Source organism: Coffea eugenioides, chromosome 11 (genome assembly GCF_003713205.1).
Source record: "Coffea eugenioides isolate CCC68of chromosome 11, Ceug_1.0, whole genome shotgun sequence".
In the NCBI taxonomy this organism is placed as follows: domain Eukaryota; kingdom Viridiplantae; phylum Streptophyta; class Magnoliopsida; order Gentianales; family Rubiaceae; genus Coffea; species Coffea eugenioides.
Window position 1 is genome coordinate 30,647,098 of NC_040045.1, and position 20,365 is coordinate 30,667,462.

The following is a 20,365-nucleotide window of genomic DNA, read 5'->3' on the forward strand; positions in this document are numbered from 1 at the left end:
TGGGATATAAGAAATTTTCACTAATTAAATATATTAGTATAAATGTATTAGAAAATTTAGTATAACTAATTAATAATTTCTATTAGTAAACATGTATAATTAATAATAGTAATTATATTACATAGATTAATAGACATTATATAATACATATGACTAATAATATCATTATTATAAGTTTGTAACTAATTAAATTAAATATTATATAATTAAATATAATTATCCAAATTTTATAATATAAATATATAATTATAATTATATAATATACTAATATTTTATATAATTAGAATGTATATTATATATTAAATATAATAATTATTATATATTATTATATTTATAATAATAAATATAATTATAATCATATAATTTATTAATATTATATACACGTATATATTATAATTATATGCACATATAATATACATTTATAAATATACATATGTAATATAAATATATTATTATATAATATTAATAAATTTATAATATATATTTATATACTATATTATATAATTATACTAATATTATAAGAAAATATATAATTATAATTAAATATTATGATTATAATATTTATTATATATGCAAATATTATAATATAAACATTAATTATAGTAATATATTATATAATTATAAAGTATATTATATATTAAATATAATTTTTATTATATTTATAATAATAAATATAATTATAATTATATCTTATATTATATATGTGTATATAATAATTGTAAATATATTATATAACTATACTAATATTATAATAAAATATTATAATCATAATATATATCATATACATAATTATATATATGTATATAATTATATATTAATTTTTTTAATGGATAGCAGGACAGGCTCAATTCATAAATGGGAATCAGTTTTGAATTTTATCCAAAACCCTCTAAATTACTAGGGAACTGAGGAATTCTAAATTTTTAGAAATGATTCCAAAATACAAAAGAGGGGGCAAAATATAAATATAAATCTCATTTGCCCTACAAATTGCAATCCATCAACTCAAAACAGAAGAAAAAGCAAAAGAATTGGAAGAAGAAGCACTGAAAGTGGAACTGAAAACCAAGCATGAGCTGAAGCCCTGGGAGCAGCACTCTGTTGTGATCACCATTCCTCGTTTTGACTACAACGCCTGTTCTTCTCTCCTCAGTCATTTCCACTCCGGATTCCTCATCACCTGCCCCATCAGTAAGGCCTCTCATCCCATCTCTTCTGTCCAGAAAGTTATGTTCTTTTTTTTTTGTTATTTTTGTACTTTATTGGCATTTATATATGTAATTTGCATCTGGGTTTTGAAAATTTTCAATTTGACTGTTTGGGATAGTCTGGGCAGTGTGGTGATTGATAAAAATGCTTCCTTTGTTATGTAGAGAGGGCAAAGAGTGCAACAAAAGAAGCCATGTCAATTCTTGAAAAAGGTAATGAATTCTGCTGGTTTTGTCTGTTGTCAGTTCTCTGGAATAATGTCAAAATAAGGAAATTTTAGATATAAAGAAAATTCATGCTGACTTGAGAATCAGGACGGTTAACTTGGTTTAGTGAACTTGGTTTTATGGGATTCTTAAATTTTGGGCAAGGTTGGGAACTTGGTGTTTTTGTAAGTGAATAACTGTAGCGGACTTGAATTACTGGTACAATGTGTTCGCTGATGTAATTGTTTTGGTTTAAGATGAAGAGTAGCATTGTTATGGAATTGGTTTCTAAAGAAAGAGATGTTTGAATGATTAAGCATAAGTAAATGGCGAATGGATGGCGACTAATTGATAAAACTGATGAAGTTTGGAGAACTGGGTGAGCTATGCAGAAGATAGGGACAGGCATGTTGTGTTGTTCAAATGCATTAGGTATTGAGGGGAGAAAAACAAACAAACTAAAGTTGTTTACCGTTTTAAACATGATAAATTTTTGGAAATGAAGAGTAATACTAATGGTCTGCATTTGCGAGAATAATGGCAAAATTATGCATGCAACACTATTTCCATCTGTTGAACTTAGTCTAGGAAAAACGTTTATGATTTTTGGGTTCTAAACTTGATTAAGATTTCAGTTTGCAGACAAACAGAAGGATAAGATGTCAATTATCCTGCCAATAGGTTATTAACATATGAGTCTGGTAGCTGGTTTCAATTTTTTTTGCATATGATCTTCCACTTCATCCATTTATTTGTAGCTGGTGCATTTTTAGGTCACAGATTAGTATGGTTTAGTCCTTGTTTACAAGTCTTATTCAACTTCTTTTGCTTACACTCTGTCATTTCTCACTTGGTTCAATCAAGTGACTGCTTAAATCTGCTGTGCCTTCTTGAGTATATGACATGATTCGACATCCAAAATGCATCGCTGGTTAAATTCTTTATCACTCACAGCTTTCCAGTATATATATATATATATGAGTACCAATTTCCTTGAATTTGAAGAGGCTTATGGATACATAGTAACCTTAGCTTAAGCTTGAGCACATAACTCATACAGGTTAGGCACAAATTCACCTTACTAATACGGAACCTTTGCATTTCCTTTGAAAATAAATCAGAAGCAATAGATAGAAGATATGCAATATTTTCTGCCGTAAGAAAAAATTTTTAAATATAAAAGGAATTTAATAAGTGTATGGTTATATATCTCTAAAGAATGACATGGTCTTAAGTGATCATATTTCTGGAAGGAGAAGACCACTAGTCCAATTTTGTTAGGCATTCGAGACATCAGCTATTATATGCATGAAATATATAGCTGATTGCGAATCATCTATTTTGAGTTCTCAAGAAACAGATATATAAGCTTCAGTTTGCTTTTAACATTAAAAAGGCATTCTTCATTGAAGCAGCTTTAGATAATTGTCTTTTATTCATACCTAAAGGGACTTGTATAGGCATGAGATGTTGCAGTCTTCTGGAGCCCAAATAATAAGTGGACAATTTAGAGTTAGCTTAAAATTTGTGGCAGACAACTTGTTTGGTATTGTTTTTGGATATATTTACACCAAAAGCCAAGTATTACTGAGGCTTATCACTATGTGAAAGAAATGAATGAGTTTCAGTTATATTTGAAGTCCTCTCCAAAGCTTGTATCATTTTTATTTTTTGGACCTCTCTTGTTGCAAAAGGAAGACAAATAATGAACCAACTTGGAGAATGGGGAGGTGTGCATCTGGTGCTTCCAAGATTCTATTCTTTTGACTTCATGGAGTTTTTGTAAAAGCTGTGTGTGCTGAATGTTTTCTCAGGGCTTCAAACTGATGTTGATATATTGATACATTATGCGTTCCATTCTTTTTTGATGAATGCCATCAATATTCACGACTGATGCAACCAATGACGAGTTTAAGGGAAGAGTAAATTTAAATATTCTTGGGAACTTGGCTGAAGATCCAATTTACCCACTTTGAAGAATGGGTAATCTTTTCAGGATCTCGAGTTATTTTTTAAAAGTTTAAATTCTACATATTTCAGTAGACTTAAAATTTGTGGTGCTTTAGCAGCTTATGGGTATTTTATGTGTTATGGGTATTGGGTAAACTGACAGTGGAGGACACTTCGCCTGTTGTTTGAGACCATAGGCTTATTCATTGACTTTGATGGAAGGGTAATTGAAATGTTGGGATTCGTCAGCTCAATTTCCTGTCATAAGATATTCTGGTCCCCGGGGCTGAGCTGAAGCCTGGTGCATATTGCATGTACTATCACACCCACAGACCCAGGTTTGTTAGGCCATCCATGAAGGAGTTATTTAAGTTATTCATTGGTGAATTTTTTATGCATCTTGGAAGTGATGTCCTAAACCTTTGTGTCATATGTGGCTTTCTTCCTGACTTTTTACTCTCATCTTCCATTGCAAGTGGTAGTGTTTCTTTTCCTGTCCTTGGGTATACACCAATGAGAAAGTAAGAGTTCAACCTATCTTCCCCACTGTCAAATAACATTCAGTGTTAAAAGCTTGTTTTCAAATTTTGTATCAATGAGCTTGCAGCTTTTAAGACTATCAGTTAAAAGAGTTCAGGACATTTTTACTGATCAGCTGCCTGTGTAAGTCAGAAGCTATTTTAGTGTACTTCTAATGGATTTCAAAAGCTGGGGAAGTGCTTTGTTATCTGGGCATGGGTCTTAAGCTTGAAGCATGCTCTATGTTGTTGGAACAGTGAGTTGCTGAATTTGTGTACTAAATAGAGCTCTAGGATACAATTGTGTAGAAAATTAGAACAGAAGAAGGGAAGAAGAAATTTAGAGACTGTTGCGTCCATGGGGTTACTATTTTGTACCAGTTCTCCTTTTCAAACTGCCAATGTAGAGATCTGATACATCACTCCTACAGTGGACAACCTTGCATATTCTCCAAGTCTCGTGTTATTTTCATATGCATCAATAACTATCTGTATTCTTCTGCTTCCATCAGTTGCAAGTATAGAAGACTTTGATATCCTGATTGCTGATTGAAACCTGAAGAATTCCATGAGAACAGAAATATCTGCAACAAATTGAACTATTGACTTTTAAAGATGAGAGTCACTCTGAATCCTCCTATGGAGATAAGAGAATTATGTGTCAAGTATAGATAATCTTTTCTTGCTGTAAACTGTTTTCTCATGGAAACTGGTGGAGAAATGAAGTGAGTCTGGCTAGCTGGTGGTAATCTATCGTCTTTCTTTACCTTTTCTTTTCATTAATTTTTTACAAAATTTGATTGACTTTTAGCACTTTTGATCTTAGAAGAATGCTTCTTTCTACAACTTTTTTGCTAACCCGGTTCTATCTTGATAGCCGTATTAGTTTATGAAATCTTGGTTAAAAGAGTGACAATTAGCACGAGGATGATCAGAAGTTGATTGTCCAACCGATGGTCTAGGGGCAGAATACTCGAGTTTGGGAGCATTTCTGACATAATTGTTTGATATGATTATTAGCAGAGAAATTTCAGTTTAATGAAAATGTAATTCTTGAAGACAATAGCCTATGGCTTTTATATACTCTTGCTCCTGAACTTGTGCAGAATCAGCATGCATGATATTTTTCACCATCTTTTTTTTTTTAGATGATCTGCTTGATTCATCCAATTTCATATATCTGAACTATCTCAATGGGAAACCTGCTTGCATCTAAAGGGTGAAAAGTGTAGAAATCAGCTTGGTGTCTTGTTACCTGTAATTGCAGTACATTTTCTTACATACCTTGTTGTGTATGTAAAACTAAATAAGTTAATTGAAGTCGCGTTTATGTTCTGTGAGATGTTGACTAGTTGTATGATTAAATATGCTTTGCAGATCTTTGAGTATTCTAATGCTGAGGTTCTGAAAGTTTGGATGTGAATATGTCAGCTAAGAAGAGGAGAATATGTGCAAGTACAGAGGAGAAACTTGGCAACAGTAACAATGTCATTCCTCCCCCCCACTGGGCCTTTAGCAAAAATTTTCTGTGTACCCAGTTTGCTATAAATAGTTTATGTGAGAGGTATGTATCTGTGAAGGTTTTGGCTTCTTACTACAAGAGTAGAGTTCAAGGCACAATTAAAATTATTAGCAGGTAGAGAAAAGATGAAATGGAACTTCCCTCCCAAAAACTAATGAATGAATGAACAGAATGTACCCTAAAAAAGTCGTAGAAAAAATTGTGTTATTTCCATTGTCTATTCTTTCTTTCAACAGCCCCATATTGTTGTATGGTCTGAGAACTGGAGCAGAACAATCTATCATTCTTTTCTTTTTCACATTGTCTACTCTCGCTGTTTTGCATCTTTTGCATAACAAATCGGTACCATGGATTTCCACTGCCCACAAGTCTTTTTGAAATATTATAAATCATTCTCTCTTTCTCTGTCTTTTTGCAACTTAAAGTTATTCTGGAAGTCAAACATGCATGAAAAGTTAGTGTTCAAGAAAAGAATATGACTGTTTTGACGTAATCCAAACTTCTTAGAAGTATTGCAAGGACTGCAACTACTCAACATCAGGCTGTATAAAATTAATAAATGGTAACTCCTCTTGTATTCATTTAGTGGTAATACTATGCATAGAAGTGCATCAGAGAGAGTTTGCTTTTCACCTCTATGTTACTAATAATTTCCATAGCCATTGACAATTACAAATAGTTACTTCTATTTGGTCAACCAACCATGTAGTATTCTGAGGCAGCAACAATGAGCTCATGCTTGATTTTTTCTCTATTCAACCAAAAGCATAACTCAATTTATGCTTATTAAAAATTGAAAGTGACTCATTATCCAAGAAAATTAATGAAGGAAAAAATTAAGATAAACTGTAAACAATAAGATCGTCCTGCTATTGACCTCATAATCACCATTTTTGAGAATGAGATGCCAAATAACACAAAAAAACAAAAATTGAGTCCTCTTATTCTAATTCAATGTCAAGCAACAAAGTAAACATCTTCAGAATTTTCAATTTGGAAAGTTCATAACTCTGGGTCCTAAACTGTCATTATAAATAGAACTGCCCAATGAAATGACCTTCACTGAAGGCATTGGAAAGTTCATACCTCTGGGTCTCAACAGTTAACAGAAATATCCAATGAAATGACCATCACTGATGTTAGGCACCATTGAAATGCATTATTAGAAAATAAAACCTGCCATCTTTTTTTAGTAGACAGAAATGCAATCTTCTGGATAATAAATAGCAAGTCTAACAATTCCTTCAGCTTACTGACATTGGTATGAGAAACTTCTGTAGTCTTCCTTGCTGTTTCTTTAAGTACAAAAAAGAAGTTTGAAAAGTTTTTTCCTGCATTTGGATGCATCAAGTTCTCTTTGCTTTCGTAACATGAGAAATAATATAAGGTTTTATGGATAAAAGAGTAAAAGGAACAAGGACAAAAGGGCGAAATTCCTATAGGATCCTCACATCCCACTTTCATATCATATAAAGTACAAATATTTGAAAGCACATTTGTCATCCATAAGCATTTTAGTGCAAAATTCCTCAAACTTTACAATGACTATAGTAATTCTAACTCTTTTGCTTTTACATCTTCTGAAATAACTGTCCACAACCTGTTATGTCAGGTAAATGCACAGAAAACTCTTACTTGCTCCTTCCAGATTCAGTTAGAGATAATATAAGTGACACTGAAACAAGTAATACACTTTCGCTAGTCAAGTTGACCAGGAGCTCTTTACTCCTCTTCGTCTTTCCTAAGGGGGAGGACCCTGCCATTGTTGATATTGTGCAAAACATCATTCCATTGCAGGAAAGTGGGAGTCTAAAGTCAGCACAGTAAGATTCTTACTTCTTACCTTGAATGTTCTTAGCTTTATCCAGATCTCTGTACTTAAAGCCTGTTTTATTAGCAAGAGATTGTAACACATGCATTACAATATTTGTTTTAAATAGTTGTTACATATTGAACAAATCCTTCTTATGTTTGATCTTTTACCTCTATGTTAATTGATGTCTTCTAATTGGTATCGCGTTTGTTGTAACATGGTTATATTGTTCGACAAAAAGTGCTTATTTGATAGCAAGAGAACCGAGTGAACATGTGGTAAAAATGTAAAAGAAATAACATAGTGGAGATATTGCTAGAAGATTATGGTAGTAAACCAACATACAAGAAGTGCACAACAATTTCTGGTATATTGTTGTTGCAGTGTCAAATCTACTGTCTTAAGAAGCTTTAAAATAAAAGATAAATAATATACCATAGGGGAAAGTCGCAGATGCAGTTTTCAAGGGTTGCTTCAAATGCACATTTTTCTTATTTCTTCTTTTACTTGCAATATTCCCAGATTAATTTCAGCATAGAGTATGGTGTTTTGGTTTCAAAATTACTTGCTGTTGTATTAGACTTACTCTCTGATATTGCTGGCTGAAATTGTTTAGACTGAGGTGCTTGGAGGATACAAATGCATCATTGCAATGAAGTTAGGCAGCAGGTAACCAAAAAATGGTTGCAGCATTCTAAATCTGCCTTTTTCCCCTACCAAACCCTGATTGATGAGGCTAGATGAAGTCTCTAATTTTTCATTTTTTTAAGGAAAGGAATCTTGTCCATTGGACACCCAACCTCTCTCTCTCTCCCCACCACCTCCATTCCCAGTAGAAGGGCGATCATACATTACATCATATACGGAAAACAAAATTATTGTGAAGGAGTTGACTTTGCTGGTGATTTCTGTTTAAATTATTATTGATTTTCTTCTCCCAATCGGCTGTTTCCAAGGACCTTGTCTTCTTGTTTGGCAACAATTTATCTTTCGGGATCCAACTGTCTGGCTTGTCGTACTGCATTTTTGGAGAGTTTTATTTTGTTTTGACAAAAGCACTAGTCATTTAGGTATATCTATACTTCAGATGGAATTCATAGTTTGATTAAGAACGGGAAAACAAAGATTCAACAAAAGATAAAAGCCATGAATCCAAAGAGAAAGCAGGAAAATTTAGACAGTATGTGCTTGTTAAATGGATTTGATATTATAACATATGAGCTTACAGCATTTTGAGTCACTCTATTTCATATCTGTTTTTCATATTAAGCTATTCTAGGATTATCAAGGAAATTGCTTGTTGGTCTCAGTCTATTGCAGTAGCATTTTATTACCGGAGTCCCATATCATGCTTAATTTTCAAAGGTTAGTAGTGATATCTTGCCAGGGAATTACATAATGCTAATCATTAGGACTCCATTTTGTGCAAAGAATTCAAGTCCTGATTGTCAACATATTTTTTCCTTTTAATGTTGTTTCTTCGATTGGATAGTGAGTTTCTTTGTAGGTGGAGAAATTTGTTGTCAGCATGCATAAACAACTGACTCAACGTTACATCTCAAGAAAACCACCCTCTGAGTTTGCTCCACCTATCCTCTTTTGCAGCCTATTATAGCATAGTTTTCAGTTAGCACATTCATTTGCTATAGGAGTTTATCTTCTGCAAGCTTCTTCTTGATAAGCAAAAGCATGTTACAGAAACCTATGGAAATTTTATGGCTTTCTTTGTTTCTATAATTGCATGTTGTCTGATAGCTGATGCATTACTCAGAAGAGTTTGTGTGGCTATACATTTGTAATTCTTGCTCACAATAAATGAGAGCAGTAGATAGTGTACCTAGCGGAGCATGAGCCTCATCAAAATCGTAAACTTATGACAAAGCAACTGCTTGCTAGAAAAAAATTCTGGCAAAGAGAGAAAGTTGGTGTTAGGGGATTGGGGGGCGGATGGGTTTTATTTCTTTTGCCATACTCAACTGTTATCTGGATAAGAACTCTCCCATAGCCTTTCTTGGGATCAAAGAGGAAAGTAAAAGGAGAGAATAAAGAAAATAGTGCCCAAAGCAGGCAAAAGGAAAAAAAGGAAAAAAAAGAAGAAGAAACAGACACAGAAGAGATAGTACATAGGACTAATCAGTGTAGTGGTATTCCCAAACTAATTGTCTTCCATAAGTGTACATTCTCACACAGAGCACTCACACAAAGAGAGGTCCACGTTTGAGAACTTTCTTTGTGATAGCCAATTCCTTCGCCTGGCATTTATTTGGTTCTCTGTTCATTCAACATTTACTTTTTTCAGAATATCTTTGGTTGTGATGCATTTGGTTATTAATTGCATCTTTAATCATCTGATGCAGATGGTGCCACCGCATATTCCCTATCCAAGCCACTTGCAGGTTAGATGAGAAGGTAGTACACTCTATCGTGTCAAAGCTAGTCAATCAGTTTCTGAAAGATAAAAAGAACAAAGTTGCGCAGCCAGTAAAGGTATGCCCTGAAGTTTATTTTTGTGCAGGTTGATCATTAATTCTGTCGCATGAGCATCTGCAATTTCTAAGATGCTGGGGCCATGGGGAAGGGGGTGGTGGAGTAGGCATATGAATGCCTATGAGAGAGGTCTTTCACTTTATGCTGTATAAATGTCTATAGTATGTCTTCAGGAAGAACTCAAAGCACTCATGACGTTCCAGTTTGCAGTTGGGTACAATAGAAGAGGAATTGAGGAAACTCAGATGAAGGATGTGAGAGTAACTCCAAATGGTTCCAAAATATCTGTTCTCTTAGACCGTGGCAAATGTTTTAGCATTGTGGCAGCTGCTGTTAAAGATGGTGTTCCAGATTCAATTGTAGATCTGAAGTGCTGTGAGGTAACAGTTAAAATACAAACATAAAGAAATGTAATTCCTTTACTTTTCCTGGCTGTTGTAGTTTCATGTGCTAATTCTATCTACCTTTTGGCAGCTGGCTGTGCTGCTTGAGGTTCTGCCACACTCTGGGATTCCTAATGAGTGTGGTGGTTGGTGTGTCAGTTCTTCCACAAATGCTTGTTAGTTCAAAACCACGTCTGTGTCTCAGGGCATTGGTAAAAGGATGCTAAGTCCAACACTGGGAATAGAGGTCAATGATGATAACCTTGCTTGTGATGATAATCTCCACAAGCAAAGCTGAAGTGAGCATTCTGTGTTACTCAGAAAGATGGTGATGTGGTTTGCTACTGCAGAAATTAATGCCATGATGGATCAAAATGTATAGCTACTTGAAGATGGATAGTGCAAACTCCAGCAACTCAAGCTTCCCTGTAAACAGACCATCCCACAGAAACAGAAAAGAGAGTAGCTCTTTTCTTACTAATTGCTCTCAACTGGAAACTCCTGGTGGTTAAACTTGGATATAATCAGGATGCTCTAATATAGCTAACTGTTGCGAGCTATGATAGATGAATTGAAAAATTAAAAAGTAATCAGCATCACTTGCTCTAAACATCTATTCTAACTAAAATGGTGCTGCAAATCTACCTATAGCACACCAATTTGGGAAAGAAATTCAAGATGTGAAAGCGACTCTACAGTCAAATTTTGGCCACACCAAATAGTACAACTTGTGTCTGAAGTATCAGTAGTGGAACCTTTTTTTCGTATCATATTTTGCCGATATAACCTAAACATGTATGAAAGATCAGCATGAGATAAAACAAAGTTCATTACCTTTGCAATAGCAAGTGAGCTTAAGAAATAGCAAGTGAGCTTAAGAACATATTCTAACTCAATTCAGCTGACTCACTGATCAGAAGAGAACCAGCTTAAAAGTTCCTGTCAATTTCTAATGCCAAACGTACTAGTGAATGTTGATTACTTACAGTAAAAACAGTTCATTGACAGCTCTAACACATAACAGATTTATGTGAACAAGTATACAAACTCTGAAAAAGTAAAGTGCGGCTGCAAAACAGAGCAAAGTAAAAGAATCAAAGAAAGGTGATTGGATCATAACCCGGGATAGATGCTAAAATCCAGATCGACTATGAAATGAAGACCAGAAATTCAGCACTACCAAGAAGAATGAAACAAAAAAAAACTCGCATTCACCAACTTTTGATAGATAATCTGCACAGAAGGATTTTGAGAACGTACGCCAAGAGCTGCCTTCTAAAACATAAAAAAAATCCCTCCTCCTTCATCCGGACTTGGGACCGGCTGTGTGATGTATCGTGTCAACACAGGTGGAGTTAAAAAACTTCATGTCTCTAGTGCCAAGCATGATAAGCCATCTCTTCACGATCATAGACAAGTCACCTTGGACAATGAATACCCCCTATGCCATTGAATGCGAGGAAAAATTGACGAATACTCCCACTCAAAAACATGTAGAGCAGGCTGTATCAAATAGCAATAATGGGTTAATTCCCAGTCTTCAGCATGTGTGAGGGATGAAATGTCATCTAGCCTAGTAAAGGGAATTTGTTCAAGCATAACAATTTGATATGAATTCAACACTAATTGGCCCATATGACAATTATATTAAAAAAAAGATGGCGTGCTCACAGGAGTTGGGTTAAAAACGTTTAAAAGACTCGTCTCAACTTTCCATCCGAAACCAAGTTTTTTGGTTTAAAACCCCAATATACCTAAAAGTCGAAGGTCCAAGTGAGATCTAGGATTGCTCACCAGAACCAGGACGTTAACAATAGTAACGACAGTGGTTGGCCTGCACTATAGTTGCGGTGGGGTTCCCCCCATTGTCCCTCGATGTGTGAGTGCAAGGACTTGACTGCAGCTTGTTAATAGATTTTGTTTTTCGACTGCAAAGCTGTCCCTCTTGTGGCAATTCCAATCCCAATTTTTTTCAGAAGCACCTTTTTTTTTGTGCTATTTTGTGCTCTTTTTGCACTTATTCATTTTTAGGTCTCCTGAGAATCCAACTGGCTCACTTAGGAGATGTTTGGCATGGGAACCACAACTGCACCCTCACTTATTATTTGGTATAGCGAGACTCCCGACTTGGCTTACTCTGCAACAACCGAACAGGGAACCACAACAGATACACGGCACTAACCTGCCCCTGATTGCTTTATCGCCTCACCAACTTATTAAGTATATTAAGATGTCAACTCCAATCACTAGGCGACTTCAAGTTTTAACTCATACTTCTTTCAGTTTCTAAGCCAAGGTAGAAATGGAAAGAGGTCAATTAGTATTTCATTCACATCAAAAGCTACACCGTCGCATTATCACACAATTACAGGGCTAGTTGCTATACGTGCAAAGGTGTGTGAAGTAGCCTTAGACAGATTCCCAAGTATAGCTAACTTTGATGCCTGAAAGTGGAAGTACCTATCATTTTCACCTCTAGGCACATTTATAGGGGGAACTCACTTAGACACACTAACAGGAACTCAACTGATCATCAGTAGCTATTAAAATGCACACAAACAGTTAAAAGGTTAAGAACATAGCATTTATAGGCAGGCTAAATGGGGCAAAAAAGAATCAAGTGCTGTTTAATTAACAAAAGGACAGATTTAATTATTGATCGTGTAGAGTATTTATGAGACATTAGAGTGGCAGATTTAAAATTATGCATTACCCTTTTTTTCTTTTGAAAACAATAACACCTCATGCATAGTTGATAGATACGTGTTAGGTAGAGCTAAGCGAATTTTCGATTTTTGGGAAAAAAAAGATATTCAATGCCTTTTTTTCATTTTTTAAATTTTTCATTTTTAAAAAAAAAATTCTTTCCCTACTAATAAAAAAGTAAAGGAAAAAAGAAACCAAAATCCTTTAGTTTTTTGGATTTTTTTTTTCAATTTTTCGTTCTTTACTTGCAAATAAAAAAGTAAAAAGGAAACCATAATCATTTTTCAATTTTTTCTTTTTTTAAAAAATGCTTTTTCTACTAAAAAAGAAACCAAAATATTTTTGTGCTTTTTTGGATTTTTTGATTTTTTTGGTCTTTTTTGTTTTTGTCAATTTTTTTGTTCTTTGCTTGCAAAAAAGAAACGAAAATCTTTTTTCACTTTTTTTATTTTTCAATTTTTTTAAAAATTTTTTCCTACCAAAGAAAAGTAAACGAAAAAAAAGAAGCCAAAATATTTTTGTGCTTTTTTGGATTTTTGGATTTTTTTTGTCTTTTTTTTTCAATGTTTTTTGTTCTTTGCTTGCAAATAAAAAAGAAAAAAAAGAGACGAAAATCTTTTTTCACTTTTTTGATTTTTCAATTTTTTTTGAAAATTCTTTTCCTACCAAAGAAAAGTAAACGAAAAAGAAGAAGCCAAATCTTTTTTGCTTTTTTGGATTTTTTTTATTTTTTCAATGTTTTTTTAGCAAATAACAAAAAAAGAGGAAACCAAAATCTTTTTTTTTTTTTTAAATTTTTTGGTCTTTTTGGTTTTTCATTGTTTTTTGAAATTTATGATTCTCTTCCTAGCTACTACTAGCCTAATTACTTAGCTAATAATCAGATAAACCAGTGAAAGAAGTTGAGATTTTCAAACCTGTTGTTGCGCTTTGCCCGCCAAATCCTCAGCAACTCTGGACAGGGTCCGCAAATTCAGTTTCACGATCGTATCCACAAAGGCACACGTCTCTTCTTTCGTGTTGGCCTCGGCCGCATCAATCACGTAAGTCTCCACAACCACCGTCTCATTGCCGCCATTGGGGTGTAGGCTCATGATCGAGCGATAGTTCGACAACCGGTGGTCGCCGCTAACAATGTTGAACCCGAAGATGCGCTGATCATGATCAAGAATCTCGAGCCGCTCGATGCTATAGGAGGCTGGAAGTCCTGACGCGACATCCACACGGCGTAAGCATCCGACTTGGTTCGCCTGGCCATCTATGATTCTGCAGGATCTCACGAATGGCTTGTAGTGTTGAGGATTTTCAAAGTCGGAAACCAGAGCCCAAACGACGGAGGCAGGAGCTGCGATAGTTTGGAACAAAGTAGATGAACATTCGTTCGGCTGCAAAACAGGGTTGTGGTGGCTGGAAACGGTTGTGGGAAGCTGAAAAACCATGGCTGTGGGAAGGGGCGTTGGAGGGTTGTTTATCAGTGAAAGATGGAAGGAGTTTCTGTGAGGAAGTTGGAAGAATCGTAACGTGTATTTATAAATAGGCGTAGGAGAAATAGCTCCAATTCCTAAAAGGAGAAGAAGGATTATTACCAAAATAAGGAAGGATTAGGATTATGATTTCCTACGTGGAAAAGGATTGGAAGTTAGAACTGGCAGTGGCACAGGCTGGCTGGAGAACTATCCAAATTTGGGCTAATTGAATTACGCCATTAATAATGGGCTAAACTACAGAAAAGCCCCTTGAGGTTAAGTGAATAAACAGAAAACCCCCCTATAGTTTCTAAACATATACTCCGGTACCTCATAGTTTGAACTAATTTTAAAACGCAATGCAAATCGTTCGAATTAATGGGTTTGAAATACACACGCTTCTTTTACGAGTATTTGTACTGGAAACAAATAAATTTTCAATTGATATACCTATTATACTTTTAGACTTATAATACAGAAAAGCCTCATGTGATTAATCAAACCTACAGAAAATGCCCTTATGGTTTCAAATCTTACAATCTAGTATCTCGTGGTTTTGAATTAATGTGAAAATCGGCAAAAAATCATTTAAATTAATGAGTTTGAGGTTGTTTGACATGTAAAATAATTTTTTTAAATCAAATTTTTAGCTGATATACCTATTAAACACCTTAGAACTCATAAAATTTTCAAAAAACAACCCAAAACTCCCAAATACAACTCACCTTTATTTCTATATATAAAATAAATAAATAAAAATTCTCAAATAAAACTCACTTTGATTCTATACATAAAATAAATAAATAGAAACTTCCAAATACAACTTATCTTATTCCTATGCACAAAATAAATAAATAAAAGCTACATGTAACCATAGGGGGCTTTTTCCGTAGATTGGCTTAATCACAATGGATTTTTTCATAAGTTTGCTTAATAGGATGGTTGTTAGAAGGTCTTTTATTGCTTATAGTGATAGGGTGTTAATTGTTAGTTATTTTATTGTTAATTTTCTCTTTTATCCTTGCCAAATATTGTTTTAATTATTAATATTTACTTATATTTGGTATTGGACCCAATTTCAGGAAGTAGAGCAGAAAAGTACAAAAAGGAGGGACTCTCTGGAATAAAATGGAGACTTCTAAATACTCCACAGGCCTGGCCCACATGGTGATTTACGCGGACTGCATTTCTTTTTTTTTGCAGATTAGGAGTATCTTGGAGTATTGAAGTGTTTGACTATCAAGAGGAAACTAAAGAAAGAAGGACTTCAGAGAACTTCACTTTATGTACACTCCTTTCTTAATTTCGGCGGGGACCACGGGAGTAGATCACATGAGTCATTTCTTTTGGCTTTAAGAAGACAAACGTACAGGAGGTTTTCTTATCACTAGTTTTAGGGAGTTTTTTAGCATAGTTTAGTTTTATTCTTTCTTGGTTCCTTTGATGGCCAGGACCTCAGTTAAATTACTTGGAGATTTTCTTATGAGGCGTGGCTAAGTTTTCCTAGTCGAAGGTCAATTTGAGGACTCGGTTTCGAACATCTGTGAGATCTAATTATTTTATTTATTTCTTTTATTTATTGGTATTTGTGCGTTTCCTGATTTAATTGCTTATGCTTGTTATGTTATTTGAATGTCAAGGGCCCGATATTCGAATTAACTTAATAATCTAATGCTAAATTAATTGATTGAATCCGTAATTGTTCAATTGATTAATACCAATGGCAACTAGCGTGATTGGTTTCATGTTAGGGAAACGTATGATCTAACTTAAACAAACCCTCGTAGCGCGTTTGTTGGTTAGGATTGGGTTTTTCTAATTATTAGTGCAATCGGGTAATTAAATCCTATGGTCGTACCTAGGGTTATTTCATATATAATCACATAACCATATAAATCTATATAGTTTTATATAAAATGGAAATTGAGAAGAAAATAACTCCAATCATAACAAATGACCTAAATGCGCTCCAGGAACGGGTGTCATGGGTTAGTTATGCCTGTCAATGGATTAAACCAATTTAATTTTGCCCGTCAATTATTGAAATGTTTCCTCAATTGTTCTATATTTGCCTAAAATCACAAATTTTATGGAGAAGATTTTTTTTTGTCAAAATATTAAGGATCGTTTTGGTGAGCAAGCTAAACATTAGGAATCAAAACTGCGTTTCTTCCTTATTTCACTATCTCTTCTTTGATTTTCTCAAAAGAATAAACCTTTTGAATTGATTTTTTAAACAATCGTAAACATACCTCTTGAACTTATTTTTTCTTTGTTTACATGCGAAGAAAGAACTTCATTTAAAAAATGGAAAGAAGAGAATATGTTTGAATAACTTCCATTCATGTCAGGCTTAAATTCTTTTCATCAATTTTTTGAACTACCAATCTCAATTAAAAAGAAAATGTTTCTTCATTAAACCCTACTAAAACTTGCGTACCTATAGCCTCAAAAGTAATCGAACTAAATCTTTTTAGCAGAATCATGACTTATGATGCACAGAAAGAAACCCAATAATCAAGAACGCATGAACACATTGTAAATCCCAACTAATCAAAATCTAGTAGAGTTTTAACTACAGGTTCAATACTTACAACGCAAACAATAAGACGAACCTAAAAACAACCCTTCATATTGTGTAACAAAGCGGTGCCTATTGGAGTTCTCTTAATAGCAACAAATGAGAGAAGGAAAGTTCTTTTCCAAATTTTGGAGTTTTCAAAAGGCAAATAATATTACCATTCGTGAAAAAAAAAGGCCTCACACACTCTTTCTCTTCTTTTTATTGTGTAAAAAGGCAATGTAGCCCATTTATCATTGTGCCTATTTGTTAACTACTGTAATTGTCCTAAGGCTTCACAGTTGCTATAAAAGAGTTCCTTTGCCTCTTTCTTCACGACCAAAACCGTTCTTTCTCTACCATTGTACATTTTCTAGCAATGGCAAAAGATTAAAATTGCAAGGGCCTACTAGATCACATGAAACTGGAGGAAATCAATGATATTTGAAAACCACAAGTCTGGAAGAATTCTTGAATTTTGTCAATTGCTTTTATCTTCCATAGGTAATATTTTTAAAGATTGATCTTTTTCATTATTTTGTTTGTTTTATTAGAAACATGATGTTACAAGTTTGAACATAACAATTCAATATTTTGATTAGAGATTTTTTTTTGGATAGTTTAAGTTATCAAAAATAATATATTTGCAGAAAAGAGGTCAATTTGCAGTAGTATGCCAATATACTGGCTTTTTTTGGATTGCCATTCTCTGGACAAAATTTTCATGTTTTTTGGGAATATTTCCTTGATACATTTTTCAATGAACTTTTTATTTTATATATATCATATCTAAAAAAGTATTACAATATACCCTTCCAAAAAATGCAATCCAAACAATATACTTCCATGATCAATCATAGTAGTATTGCGATTAGAACCTTTTTTTTTTTACAATTAGAATAAAAAACTAAAAAAGAAAAATAGAACCTAGACAACAAAATCGATTATGTGACTTGACTTTCAAGATTACTTGAAATAATTCTAATCTAGGTGAAGATAACTTGTAGTATTTTGGGTAATTTTTTTCAAAGGTCAAAAGGCTGTTTGGGTACAAAGGAATATGAGTACTATTAATTTCATTTAAATCAAAAGAAGGGAAGGACTTAGGCCTGTCAATTGGGCCATTTGAATTAGTACCACTTTTGGATTTCAAATTATGAGTTTTGGATTGATAAATATGAAACTCGTACTTGACTCACAAAATATTCAAATTGTGAGTTTAATTCGGACTTAACTCAAACTCACTTATAACTCCTTAATTTCCTTAATGTAATTACTATAATTATTAAGTTTTAAACTAATTTAATATCCATAGGACCACAACATTAAAACTATACAAGAATCGGTAACAATTCATTAAAAAGTATATAAACCAAGAATTTTTCAACAATAATATATCCAATTAATTCAATGTACATGGAAAATAGAAATAAAACATGATCAATAGTTAATATTCCTTCAAAGGTCCTCAATTTACTCATACTAAGATTTGTCCTTCTAAATCTTTTGACATAATTTTGTATATGTAATATTACGTATATATATAATTATATATATTAATATATTTTGACAAATAACTCATAAGAATTAGTATTATATATTTAGATATATAATTATATATATCAAAATATGAATATTATATATACATATATATGTATGTATGCATATTAAAGGGTCGAGCCTATATCGAGTTTGACCCTAATAAGGCCTAAACTCTGCTCACATTTAATTTGGAGCTAATATTTAGATCCAATTTCAATCCAACTCAATGAAGGTTAGACTCATTAGACTTTTTCTCGGAGCCGAGTTCAAACTGACTCAGCCCCATTGATAGTCCTAAAAGGATTGCCTCAAATTTTCATGCTAGTTCGTTTCCCTCTCAAAATGAGTAAGAAAGGGATAAAACAATAATTACATATATAATACTAAGTTTGAGACCAAGTATACCAAAGGGAAGAAGTATATGAGACATTAGTGGCATGAATAAATGAAGTAAAAAATAAAAAAGTTTAATTAGAATTGCTAATACCAATTTAAGACAATTGCGTTGTGATTCGCGTCTTATTTTGTCCTAATACCCTCAATATCACTATGTGAAAACTTAAGCAACTAAAATGATTAAAATTTCAATCCAAAAGTACAAAGTCAAAATTGTTAAATAACAATAATTAAATTTTGACTATTAGTCATTGTTGAGTTTTCGTCATTGTAGAATGTACCTACTACCAAAAACTTTGAAAACCAAATTTATTTTGATCGGAACATTAAAGACTAATTTAGCACTTAATCTAAAAATTGGAGACTAAAACTACAATTCTCCCTTTTCCAAAAGAAAAATCTACACCTTTTTTTGGTTTTATTTTTGTGCACACATGTGATTTTTTTCACCTTTGATATCACATAATGGTCCAAACTGACTGACATCGGTTAATAGATTCAATTGTTAAAATGACTTTATAAATTGTGGGGGTGGTAATATGTAGAAAGATCCTATTTGGTAGAATTTGGGTAAAAGGAGAGTGCATTTGATAAAATTAAAGTTTGAAAATTGAAGTTTGAAGTCTGAATTCCATTAAATTAAGTTGTTGAATTGTTAAGTATTAACCCTTATTTGATAACTCAATTTAGCACTTAAAGTTAATGGATTTAGATATTAACATGTTCAAACGCATTTGATAACCAAAAAATTGTACATCTGAATTAATTAAATGACACTGAATTTTCTAGGCAAAATTGGCTTCGAAAAATAAAATGACACTAAATTTCCCAAGTAAAACTTGCTCCAAAAAATAGGTGATAAGTTATTCATTTATCACTTAATGTGATATACACTCAAATGTATTACATTTAGTACTTAACAATTCAATAAATTAATGGATTCAGACTTTAAATTTAATATTTCATTTTGATATACACTCAAATGTGTCACATTTAGTATTTAGCAATTTAATAGCTTAACCGATTCAGACTTCAAGTTTAATATTTCAAGTTTTGCATAAAAAATTCAATGTCACTTAGTTAATTTAGACATTCTATTTTTGGTTATCAAATGCATCTGAAGATGTTCAGATCTGAATCCATTAAGTTTAAGTGTTAAATTAGATTATCAAATAAGGCCTAAATCATTTAGTATAAATCATATTTTATCAGTAAAGTAAGTGGAAGAACTAGGGTATAAATCCTCATTTGCCAACAAAAGAGGGGCGAAATATAAATATAAATATCATTTGCCATACAGATTGCAATCCATTAACTCACTAATACTGGGAATGAAACACCGATAGACTCAATAGAGTGGCTGAAAAATTTGGGACAGCAAAAACAGAAGAAAAAGCAAGAATTGGAACTGAAAACCAAGGAGCAGCTGAAGCCCTGGGAGCAGCACTCTGTTGTGATCACCATTCCTCGTTTTGACTACAACGCCTCTTCTTCTCTCCTCAGTCATTCCCACTCCGGATTCCTCATCACCTGCCCCATCAGTAAGGCCTCTCATCCCATCTCAGTAAGGCCTCTCATCCCATCCCATCTCTTCTGTCCAGAAAGTT

At 33.2% G+C, this 20,365-nt stretch overlaps 1 protein-coding gene and 1 pseudogene across 1 annotated transcript; one reads left to right on the top strand and one right to left on the bottom strand.

Annotated features, from left to right (window-relative positions):
* Window positions 1-1,010: 1,010 nt before the first annotated feature.
* Window positions 1,011-10,503, top strand: LOC113752246 (annotated as a pseudogene).
* Window positions 10,504-13,705: 3,202 nt separating this feature from the next.
* LOC113752247 (abscisic acid receptor PYL4-like) lies at window positions 13,706-14,233 on the bottom strand. Its single transcript, XM_027296368.1, has one exon. It carries the CDS (start codon window positions 14,231-14,233, stop codon window positions 13,706-13,708), a length of 528 nt encoding a protein of 175 aa, XP_027152169.1.
* Between the last annotated feature and the right edge of the window lie 6,132 nt (window positions 14,234-20,365).

Coding starts and splice junctions, on each gene's coding strand:
- LOC113752247 (XM_027296368.1), bottom strand. CDS start 14,233: ATGGTTTTTCAGCTTCCCACAACCGTTTCCAGCCACCACAACCCTGTT.